Source organism: Vidua macroura, chromosome 5 (assembly GCF_024509145.1).
Source record: "Vidua macroura isolate BioBank_ID:100142 chromosome 5, ASM2450914v1, whole genome shotgun sequence".
In the NCBI taxonomy this organism is placed as follows: Eukaryota; Metazoa; Chordata; class Aves; order Passeriformes; family Viduidae; genus Vidua; species Vidua macroura.
Window position 1 is genome coordinate 58,931,901 of NC_071575.1, and position 12,575 is coordinate 58,944,475.

The following is a 12,575-nucleotide window of genomic DNA, read 5'->3' on the forward strand; positions in this document are numbered from 1 at the left end:
AAGATTTTTAGGAAAGAATCCTTTCTTGGAGGGGAAGGGGTTGGAAAGGTTGGGGCCCATGCCAGTGCACTAAGCTCTGTTTTCCCAGAGGCACTCAGAGGGGCAGAGGAGCACCTTGATGGTGTCCCAGCTCTCACCAGAACAGCTCTGTCCTCACCCTGTGTCAGAGCAGGGGAGAGGTCTCAGGAAATTGACAGTGCCACATCAGATCAATTACAGGAACATCTATCGGGCTCATTTTATAGAAACAGATACTTTTTAATATCTTTAAAACTGATGTTGCCACTGGTTGGATTTTGGTTTGGTTTTTTGTTTTTTTGGTTGTTTTCCTGGTTGTTAATTAAATCCTCTGCCAGACAGAAGCAGTTTTCAGCCCATGACTTGAAAGAGGAATTGAACCTCCCTTCAGAAGTCCCTGGAAAGAAGTCCTTACAAAGGAAGTGCAGTCATTCTCCCAGGCCGGCTTACCTTGCCTTCACTTTCATCTTGGCATGAAATACATTAGTCACTCTTTTTGTCACCCCTAATAATTAAAGCAAGAATCTAATAAACAGAGTCCTCATCCTCTGGTGCTCAGCAATGAGCCACATGACACACACATAAGGGAACATTAGCGATTAGACAGGAGTTGAATTCTCTGTAACATGATTACAGTACAAAAATAGTCAAGAGACTGCAACAGCACCTCCTTGTATGCTCATTTTGCACTAGAAAGGATATGGTGATTTTCAGAATTTTGCTTCTGTGGCTGCCATTTCATACTGCCTATAAAGGGATTTTGGTTGAATAGCAGAGCTCAGACAAGACATACTGTTATTTAAGAACAGATTATATGTATGGGTTACCTAGAAATACTCCAACAGACACTATAAAAGGCAATTGTGTGTTTCTGATTGTGGGCTAGGATTAAAATGAAAAATTGTGGGCTAGGATTAAAAGAGTATTCTTTGTTTTTCACAAGTATAAGCTGTGTAAGTTTTAAATCAACCTGGCTTTGCAGGTATAAAGTGATGCTGCGAAGTGTTTGCTCAGTGCAGGAGTGTCCTGTTCCTGTGAGTGTACATCTAGCAGAACCCAGCTTTACCACTACCAGCTGCTGCACCTTAGTACCTTGCTTTAGTACCTTGCCAGCTGCTGCATTTTAGTTGTGCAGACATTACTCCTTGAGATTTTTCCTCAAAGTGTTTGGATCTATAAAAAAGCAGATATATTAGACAGGACCCATCACCTCACTCCCTCTCTTCCAGCACTTGCCACCAAAGGCACCGCCCCCGGATGTCTCAGCGCTGCATCCATCCCAGTGGGGACAGAAAATGGGACAAAAGGGTGGGAAGGAAGACTTAGTGCAACCCATATAATAAAGATAGAGATCGCCAAACACACCAGCACAGCAAACACCAACTGATAAAGAAGTATCTCATAAACTTCATGTATTTATAGCACACTGTGGCTACAATTGAAGAGAACATTTTAACTGAGAGCAAGAATATTGGAATTGCTGAATGCTTTTTTTTTTGGTTGCTTTAAATATTAAATAGATTGGGTTTGCTTATCGTATTGTTTAAGGTAAGAATAACTTCTAATTCTCAAAGACTCAAGTCTTTATGAAAAGCATTATGAATCTGATCTATTTGAAATGGAACTCTAAAATCCAACAGATATGAACTCTCCTTCAAAGACATTTCAATCTAAATGACTTTTATGACATTTTTTTATGCTCGAGTTGATCAATAAATGAGTGGTTTTGAGTTTTGGTTTGTGTTCTCTAGAAATGCTGTGTCAGAGACATCTTTTCTTTGTATGTTTGATGACACCAAACAAAACTAAGGTACTATTGCACAATTACTTTATTTCCAAGACAGGTTCCATTATTCTCTTTTTCTAACATCTGGCTCCTCCCATGGACTCTCCTGGACTCTTTTTCCCAGAGCTCATCCCAGCCTGGTGTTTACTGGGAGCCCAGCCCCAGGACCCAACTGGCTCCTCAGCCCTGCATCAGCAACCATCACAATCTCTTTCTCCCTTTTTAAATTACCTGTTTAAAACCAGATTGTTCAGACACATCAGACTTGCATTGAGTCAGTGCAGTATTTTTGAAAAGTCACTGTTACCCTCTCAGAGATGGCATCACATTAGGTTAAAGACACTAATTTAAAAAATACAAAGCAGGTGCAGCAGAATGAGCTATAATCAGAAATAAGCCATACAGAGACAGTGTAAGATGTTCTTCCAGATACTCCCCACCTAATAGAAAATTTCACCTGTGGGAAGTCCTTGAACACCTTTGCTCTGAATATTTCCTGAGTCCTTTTAGCTCCCATGATGCAAGTCTTGCTGTTCCCTCTCTTCTGCGAATACCTAACCCTTGGGCAGAGCCTCAGGACTTTGACACTTCACATCAAACCCATGGCACCAGTCCTGCTGATCAGAAAACAGGAATGCTTTCCAAGGAGTGGACACCAAAGCATTTCTTGTCAAAAATGTGAAACTGAAGTGCAACCTCAGCTTTCATCTCACCTTCTCCACTACCATAGTTTGATGCATCAGCCCCAGCCTAGTCCTACAGCCCCCCCAGGGACACCCAAAAATGAATTTCTCATTGCTCATGTCCTGGACTTCACTCTCTTGACCGTGCTCTCCCTCTGAGTGGGTGCAGTGGCTGCAAGGGAGGCACGGGGGACTGGACTCCAGTCATCCATAAGAATCTAGTTCTCAAGTGACCACCATCTCCCCTGGCTCTCCAACTGCATAATCCAGGTCCTGGACCACACAGTACCTCACCATCCCCTGCTACACAGCTGGAAAGGGGCTGAACACAAGCCAGCTCTGTGTCAAGGCTGCTAAGGAGCCAACCATTGCCCTCATATTCCCTAAGAAAAATCTTGCTCCTCTGCTAGGCCATGGTGAGCTCTTGCTTGTTGATTATTTGTGGCATTGATGCTCTGTGCATAACTGTGTCTTACAAAAACCCTATCAACAACCTTTGGGAGTGATGCTGCTGAGGCACCTGATGCTGCGCTGCTGACACGGTCCTCTGGCTCACTGCTTGGTATAAAAGCCCCAGCAAGGGGTGGCAGCTCTTGTCACCTTCCTGTCATCAATCAAGTACACACCAAAGTGGATGGCACGAAAAACGAGAAACCTCACAGCAGCCTTTGACGCCAGCCTGACCTAGGAATGAAATACTTGTTTAAACTTGAAAATGCACAGCATCCACCCCAAGCTTTCCTGCTCCATCACAGAAACAAGGGTTGGGAAAGGACTCCCAGAGCACATGCAGGCAGGTCCTGACTGCTTTGTGAATGACTCATAAGGAACACTGTAAACTGGAAGTAAATGCAACATGTTTTATTTGAGGTTGGAATAAATTACAACTGTAAAGCATATTTTATTGCTTTATAAATTGTCTGTTCTTAAAAGGCATTAATATCAAACATAAACAAAACAAAGACACATTTGATTAACAGTTCAATTCTCCTAAGCTTCATGAACAGCTCAGTAGGGGGATTTCTTTACATGATTGGCTCAGAAATTTGACTTTGACATGCATTATCACCATTCATAAGTTTGAGCAGACTGCAGATGTGTTCATTTGCTTTAAGATACAATTTTCTCTAAAATATCCCATTTAATACCCAGTCCTTCATTCCCTAGTCAAATACAAATCCCACTGCTTTTGAAAAAATCCTTTGAAACATACATGGGATTTTCTGTCCCTGCAGAAGGAGGACTTCCAAGTCCAAACCAGGAATGAGTCTGACCCCAAAACTAAGTAAAAAACAAACTCCTCCCAGGTTAAAATAGTGAAATCCTACGCACAAAAATTGTGTCCTTTCATTCTGAAGATTCTTGCAAAAACACTCTACATTATCTGAACACACTGATGTGGAGAACTCATATTTCTGTTGTACAGATACTACCTGCCTGAGGCAGGTATGAAATTTGCTCATCACCTGTGCTCTTCTAGGTGCAAACAGACCCAGGCAATCCAGTCTGCCCTGAGCCCGGGGGGGCGAGAGGGTGCTCACAGGGCTGGGTGTGCTCAGCTCTGGGCAGTACCCAGCCCTGAATGCACAGACACTGTGACAGGGTCTGGCTAGCTCCAGATAGGTATGACAGGCAGAAAGGAGGCCAAAAAGTCACTTCCTCAGCCTCCTGGGGAGCCACAGCTCCTCAACACCAGAAAGGGAATGGACATTCATAAGCAGCTCTCATTGCACCATAAAAAAAAGCTTCTGCCAAGGTATCCTGTCCCACTCTGACCCTCTTGCACAGCCAGGGCCATGTGCTCCCCATGCCCTGGCTCCAGAACAGTGTCTCCATGAGCCACTCCTGAGCAGGGAACATGCACCTCTGCTAGGCTGGGCCCAAAGCAGCACAAAATGAGCTGGACTATGCCCTGTAAAACTCTCCAGAAACAGAAACCAAGACTCCAGTCTCAACTAGCCCTTGGAACAACACAGAAAGCTGGCAGAAAATACCTCCAGGGCAGCTTCTCTTCCTGCCACAAAACTAACTTGAAATATAACGAGCCTCTAGTAGAGAAATTCTTTCTAAAACCATCTAGGTATCACTCAGGAAGCTCCTGTTAAGAGAAATATTTCTTCTCATAGCAGTCTCTAATGTTCTTGCCATGCTTACAGGAACACAAATAGCTGAGTGAGATGCCAGAGTATTTTACACTGTACAGCTGAACGGGAATGGTTGTCTATTACTGGATCCAAGAAATAAATGTTGAACTTCAAAGAAAATACTATTAGATTGATCTGGGTCTGATTGCAGTTTTCATCAAAATTTCATAACATTAAAACTCATAACATCAAAATTTCAGTAACATATATAAATTTCATATGTTTTATGCAAAATCTCATTAAGAAAAAACAGCAAACAAACTTTCTTCTACTAAACATGGTTTCTTTAGAAGAGATTTGTTTTGCGCCATGAGGGATATCCAGTTTTGATCTCTGTAAGGCATACAACAGATTTCAGGTGCTGCCCATAATGGCTCCCAGCAAGTCAAAGGACAGGGGCAGAATTTTGGTGGGATATCTGGAGCTGTGCCAAACTGGGCCAATTCTTCAGCACCTTTCAGTATCCCACTCATTCAGGGAATGGATAACCCTGGTTTAGTTCCCAGCCACATGTTAAAGTGCTTAATGGAGAGGTGGGGAACAGCAATGCCCCTTCCTCCACCTCAGGTCCTGGCTTGGGAAAGGCTTGTGGAAAGGTGGCTTTGAGGCTGCCTTGTGCTAGCAGGATGCACTGCAGCTGGGACAAGGGTATGCACATGGTGTGCCCTCATTCATCTCATCTTAGAGAAACATCAATCAGAAACCTGCAAACTTTTACACTCATCAGTCATCTCGGTTATGTTCACTGAGAACAGGTTCTTGGCTGACTTCTTTTTTTCCTTAGCAGTTACGAATTTTGCTTTGAAGATGAGAAAGGGGAAAGCTCACCTTCAGGGAGAGGGACAAGCACAGACATTTGCAAATTAAAATGCATACACGTCAGCCACCCCAGCAGTGACCTCCATCTGTGCTTTACGACACATCTTATTATCTTGAACCTTAATTTTTCAGCCCTTTCAAAGGTTCCTAGGAGCATTCCTTTCTATATCAGTGAGATGTCTCTGGGGGCTCTACAGAAAAAACTAATGAAAGGAACCTATTGTTGTCACCAGGGTAAATTACAGCGTAAATTCAAGCTACAGACACTGGAGGAGTAGACTTGCTCCATTTTCTGGTGCAAATGCCATACCAAGCAGCAAGCTGAGCACACTGAGAAGGAATATGGGCTAATGGTTAGTGCACTGGACTGGGATTTGGCAGATGGAGGTAATTCATCTTCCTCTTTTTCTTGAAGCAATCAGAAACAAGAAACAGGTTATATTAAGGTTAGGGTGCTCAAACATTTCCAGCTCAGCAAATACCCCTAAAGTATTTCCCCTCTCCAAACAGTTCTTAGCAGTTTATGCACTGCTTCTCAGACTAAGAACAACAGACAGAAATCTTCTAAGGAATTACACACTTCTAGGGAAAAAACAAAAAAACAAAAAAAACAACAAACTTCAGGATTGCTACATCTCAGCTAAGGCTCATTTGCCCATCTGCAAAGCTTCTTTCCCCTCCTGATCTTCACTCCTGAGCTGCCCCTTTGCCATGCACTTGCAGTCAGAGAGAACAGGACCTCCTCAATACATTCACATCTTTATTTCTAATTTTCCAGCTTTTGCATTCAGCAAGGCACTCAGGCCAGCACTGTCTCAAGCAGTTCTGTTAAAGCAGCTTCTGACTGATTGGGGACCTGAACTGAAAAGCTGATGGGACAATCAGTGAGTGCATCTGAAAGCAAAGCTGTTAACCAGTGCATTTGCTCACAGGGAGGACAATGTTCAGCCACTCCACCAAAATATGGCAGATATAATCATTAGTGGTTACCAAATGCTCTAACTTTTCACAGACCTTTATAAGTGCTGAGCATTTCATTTGGCAGGACAGCTATGCCTGAGAAATCAGCATATTGTTAGAAAGTGCCATTTCCTTCTCCTACAGTCCTTCCCACCACAAAGTGTCTCATGGAACAAACAAGTGTCTATACTGTGATTATGCCAATGGAGGAACTGGGTCAGACATGGATGCCAGCTGGATTGGACCCATAGAGAAGATGAATTATTTAGTCAAGCCAAAACTAAGTCACTTGATGCCAGGCCCAGTGCTCCACCCATATTACCAGAGGTTACCAAGTAAGGGACATAAATAATCCCCCAAAGGAACTGATGTATCATGAAGGGCAAAGAGCCTCTGAAGCTATGTGTAATGGCATAAAGCACAAGTATATTACATGTTTAGCTCTGTCCCTGTTTCTCTGTCATGAGGGCAGTGGGTTGCTCAGACAGTTGTCTTTTGGTCAGCCTATTACATTATTTCCCATAGAAATGCAGGTAAAGGTATGTATATTATTCAGTAGTAGAAAAGAAGTCTTGTTTTACATGGGCTGAGAGAATGTTTCTTATACCCAAATGAGATTTTTGCATATATCTGCATACTCACCCAGATACTGCCCCTGCTGTGCTCCATGCCTGAGTGTCATGCCCGGTTGCTCTGCGTAGCAGGCATGTCATACGCACACAGTGACCTGGTACAAGAGCACATTCTGCAGGCCAAGTCTCAGGCAAAAATTCACCTATAAAACCTAAGTGTGTTGGTCGTTTCTTGCAGTGAATTGGGCTTTCACTAGGAATTAACATAAGCTTTAATGACTAATCTTATACTCTGCGCACTTGCTTATTTTCTTTTCACAGTTCAACCGTTTTCCTCCCTAATACTAAAACACTGAAGTCTTACATAGCGTTCAGAGCATTATTTTCTGCTGGCTGTGTTTTGCTATGCTCTAAGCCTCTGTCACAATGCATGCAAAGGATAATGGCTGAATTTGTAATGCTTTTAACTAAAAAAATACTTTTAAAAACATAAATTATTTATTCTTCTTTGTCCATTGTTTTAAGCACTGAATCTTCTCCCAGGATTTTACACAGTTCATTCAGTCTCTGCTGCATTTCAGGAATTCCTGCAAGCTGGGATTCCAGTCTCTGTTTTTCCTCACTCAGTGACAAACGGATAGCAGTGTCCAACTGCTCGAAACGCCAGCCACCTTGTCCGTCAAACTGCAGCAAGTGAGTGTGGTACTTCCTGCAGCAGAAATTAAAACATTAGTAATGGCTCAGGGAACAGATGGTTCCTTCTTGCATGCAAATTTGGATGTATGTGTCTCTTTTCAAAGGTGCCCCTCAGGAATTTAAGCTGTCTAGTTCTGGATCACTGGGTAACACTTTTGTTTCAATGACTCGTCATCCCAGGACACTCTTTCATAAGGGATTTGGGTATTTCAAAGCCTGTCACCAGGACTGCCCCAGGCCAATAGTGAAATTCAGCAGGTGCCAGCTGGAAGCAGCAGCACTGGTGTGGGCTCCCAGCCAGGGCAGTCATTGCCTCTGCAGCCCACATGGCCAGGCTCTGAGCCCCTCACCTGCAGGGATGCTGGGAGGAGTGGGCAGTAGGGCCATGGAAGGTCCACTCACCACCTGTTGTCCCTGGCCAAGGTCCCCTCTTAATGCCTCCTTCTTAGAAACAGTGTGGCTACAGTTCCCTTCACTACAACTTTATCAGATGCCTTTTTCCCCAGGAGCTAGAACAGCAGCATCAGACAAGGTTCATTTCTCCCCCAGGAATTCTAGTCCCATTTTTTTTATTTACCTCCCTTTCTGACAGATGTCTTATCTCCTTAGTAGCAAATACAGTGAGGCAGGCATGATGCACCTGATCCTACTGATAAAACTCAAGTTTGTTCAAATTACACCTCAGTTTGTTCCCCTGTGTCTTATAAGGTTGGCTAAAGGTAACTGTATTCCTAAAATATGGTTCAATTTGCAAGGGGCCAAAATAAAAAAGTCTGTATAGGAGTAACAGATCTTTCAGTGAGTATCAGGGTGTGTGCATTGAAAATATTCAAAGGTGTACATGTGGAGTTTGTCAAGACCTGACAAAACATTTTTCAGGAGGTGCCAGAGGAAGAGCACAGAGTTCCCTCAGAGCTGCTGGTATGACTGCATAATTTATCACTATAAATTATAGAAGGTAAAATGCATCACAAAACACTGATTGTAAATCTCATCCAGGGAATGTGAGAGTTTTAATAAACTCAATGGCTTATGACATGGGACTGAAAAGACTAATATTCACCACTTTTTGCATATTATCCTTTATGATACAAAATGCTTAACCCATCCTTCTATTTTCCCCCCACCAAACTCCCAAAAAATCAAGAAGCTGAATGCTGCAGATAGAGAGCACAACTGTTAAAAAAACAGACATAGTATTCCTATGGAAGCGGTATAATTTAACCACTTGCCATGTTTCCCATCTTCTCCCTGCACTGGTAAACTCCCCCTGGACACCTCACGTATGCTGTCACCTTTACAGAATAATCTGGTGATACCTGTTGTGGCTGTGGCATAGATTCATTAACTACCTCTTAGACATCTGCATATTAATAACTAAAACACATTTAAAAAATAAGAGGGATGAATAAATACCTTTCAAAGATTGAAAAAAATCCATGCTAAATTAATTTACATCACTACTGTTGTAGACAACTTATCTTAGAAACTGCAGTAGATATTGACTAAACAACTGCCCCAGTACAAAGAATAAAGGCCAATCCACTGCTCGTCAGAGAGCTAAAAGCAAGGACCATGATAAAGCCCTGAATATACTTACCAAAGAGAAGGTCTGTGTGTTATGGAAAGCAGGGATATCCCAGCAGCTTTTGCAGCTTGGAATATCTTTCCTTCGACATCAATGCTTACAGCACTCGTACATTCATCCAGCAATGCATATTTCGGCCTTTTAAAAGCAGATAAAGAACATTACTCTTCTAGGCTTTGGACAGTACTCCCATGTACAAGGTTTAATTGAAAGAACAACAGGAAGTAGAGAGCTATTTTTGCCAGACAGCTGTCTCTTATTTACAGCTGGAAGCTGGCTAGAAACAACATGAAGTTTCCATGCATTATTCAGGTGAAAAGACAACTTCCAGGAAAAATGAGGTTTATTTCCTGTCCCATTTGAGTACACAGTGATCTAATGTCTATGTCCTAGTCTGACCTAGTATTATTTTGTACTCGTCAAGTTATGCAGTAGCTAAAGCCAACTTGAAGCTTCCTATCCACTGCTATGTAAGGACTGGGCTGCCTTTATGTGCTTGCAGTCTCCAAAATCAAGAAAGGCTAAGGAGCTTTCAAACTCCAAGAGCTTCTTGCAACAGTCCATCACACTTCGGCAACATTTGTAAGAGGGAAGATTCTTGTGCCTGAGATGTTAAAGAAAGAAATATCTGAAAAAGGTAATGCTATGTTGCCAAAAGCAAAGCTTAAGAAGCTTTATCCGAACCAAAAACAGAGCTTGAATGAATAAACAACAAGATTTATGCAGGTCCTATGCTAGACAGTGTTGCATATTGCATGCAGATTATAGTCTACTACTGCTCAAACTGTAACAGAAAATCTGCAAAGCTCTTTCTCATTTTCAAATGCTTCTTAAGGAACGAACCATAACACTTACTTGTGGTAAAACATCCGGGCCATGCCCATCCTTTGTTTTTCTCCTCCTGATAAGACATCTTTCCAATCCATGATAGCATCCCATCCTTAAAAAAAAAATGCAAACAAAATGAGTCAGGACAATATAAGTTTATGAAGGAAATGCAGCTTCACTTGCAACACCTCTGCAATCTGTAACTAAAATCATAAAGAGCATTTCAACTGCAGAAGAGACAGCTCAGGCTACTGAATCACATCTTCTGAAATATCCCAATGCCTATCCACTGGCAATCAACTGGAAAAATGTCCCTTATATCATGACAATTTTAAAGTGGAATTTAGACTTTTTGGTCATATAGATATTGTCAAAAAACTTTACTTACCATCTCTTTGAAAAAACCTCTTTGACTTGTATATAATTAGTAATTTTATTCTGTCGTATTTGTTTCATGTTTCATTTTTTCTTGAAAGGTATGAGTGGAAATTTAAAAGCAAAGTAAAATAAATAATGTATAATAAATAAAGAGCAGTGTCAGGCAAAGAAAACTGTCAGCAAACCCAACGGAAACACAACTGCAGACAAAGGGATGTATCTGTGAGCACAGACAGGCAGCAAAACTGCAATCAGACAGGAGAATCTTCTCTAAAAATTTCCTACTACCTTGTATTTAAAAATAACCCACAACTGTGCTATAACATGGGGTATCCTTATTTAATATTCTGCATAGTCTCTAACGGATTTATTTCTTTATTACTTTCAGGTACATGCAACAGGAGCATGAGGCATTTCATCTGTGATCTTACAGCAAACTGGTGTTCTGTGAGTACTTGAACATGATTAATTCCTCCTACTGAAAAAAATAAAGTAACAAATTACCTTACTGAAAATAAGTTTTTAGTCAAACAATCCAGATGGCTAGAGTAGCAAAATAGATGAGCTTTCAAAAAGAACAGTGTGGATGTAGCAAAAAATCTAATAAGACATTTTTCTCAACAGATCATCTATTCATGAGACAAGCAGCTGATGCAAGGCTGAGAGGAAGAGAACATTTTTTCAAATCAGCCCCAGAACTACAGTAACTAAAAAGTTAGTAACACAGTCAAAAACCCTTTTCTGCCATTGCCAAACTTAAAATAAATATTTGCCAGAAAAGACTATAAATAAGATAAAGCAAGGAGGGTGGGCTGTGTTATTTCTGGTACCTGAAAAAATATGAGACAATGGGGACTGTGGAGGTGCAGGAGGCTTGGTACTGCTCTGCCTGTGCTTGGTGCTACACCAGGGCTTGGCAGGACTGAACAAAGATCAGTGAAACATCTAATGGGGGGCTGTAAGACCAAAACCAGTAATTGATAATGACAGAGACTAAATGTCAAGATTTTGCTCAACATAAAATTAGAAAATATAATGTAATGATTTTTAATCAATATTTATAAAGTTAGATTTAAAAAACAGGCATATGCAAGAAAGACATCAGCTTTAGTGATCCTATAGTTGTTCCCTATTTTCCTTCCATTCTTGTTTAAGGATGCTGGTGGGTACCCTCCCAGGAGCACATAGAGCGCTTTCTATCACCAGGCTCCCAACAAAGATAGAGTTTTGTAGTGATTAACTGAATCAACATGTGGATATACTCTGGTAAAGGGAACAGATACACACATAGGCTGCTATTGCTGAGCCGTCCAAGTGCTGGGACCTCACAGAGAGCTGGAGTGCTCTTCCACCAACACCTTGAGCTTCCAAAAAGCACAGTAAAATACCTGGAGCACTCCCTTTTGGCAAAGGGTTCTAGCAAGGGATGGGAATGGTTCTTCACAAAAGCCATAGAAACAACTATGCTTCTGAAGACAACATTCAAGGTGCTGCTTATGTTCTGTTACTTTTAAGCTGAGAATACAGATGAGCTTCAGGACCTGGATCTGACCTAGGGTGTGGGTGGGTGTTGCATGTGTGCACATGTGCATGGTGCGTGGGGGAGCAGTGCCTGTGTTCATACAGTTTCTTCCTGATCAGCTGGTTTATAAAGGGTTATTAAAAGACAAAAAGGGAATGAAGTTCAAAAAGAAGCATCCTCTTGTCAGCAAAATAATTCTATTTACTCTAAAGGTGTAAGATTTAACCTTCGTTTACCAGGACACAATGGTCCTTGTACCACAACCACAATCTCTGTGGTTACTTCAACTTACATTCTAACTGAGTATGATATGTGCATCTTGTCTCTTCCTGCCTAGCACCCTCCCTGAACTCTCCTGTTTTCCACTTGGAGTGCCTCAAACAACAGATAAGGAAGTGTGCAATTTTATATTATCCCTTTAAAAGCCTCTTTTCTAATGTCTAAATAATTTTGTCTGAACACTTAGGCATTGTAACTCACACTAAACTGACTCCCCCCTGTCTGTGAACAATAGTGCACCTACTTGTCTCCTATTTCTTCCTGCTGATATGACACAGGTCAGTGAAGGTACTTAAGTGCTC

The 12,575-nt window shown here is 41.7% G+C and overlaps 1 protein-coding gene across 2 annotated transcripts in view; it reads right to left on the reverse strand.

Moving 5' to 3' along the window:
* Positions 1 to 3,333: 3,333 nt before the first annotated feature.
* The window catches only part of ABCD2 (ATP binding cassette subfamily D member 2), a 38,901-nt gene continuing 29,659 nt past the window's right edge, over positions 3,334 to 12,575 (reverse strand). Inside the window, exons 8-10 of one of the 2 annotated variants that reach the window (XM_053978593.1) lie at positions 10,122 to 10,206; positions 9,279 to 9,404; positions 3,334 to 7,691 (exon numbers count right to left, since the gene is read on the reverse strand). In XM_053978593.1, coding sequence (XP_053834568.1) covers positions 7,481 to 7,691; positions 9,279 to 9,404; positions 10,122 to 10,206 — 422 coding nt within the window. In that variant the 3' untranslated portion in view covers positions 3,334 to 7,480. The other variant, XM_053978594.1, reaches the window with a different exon arrangement.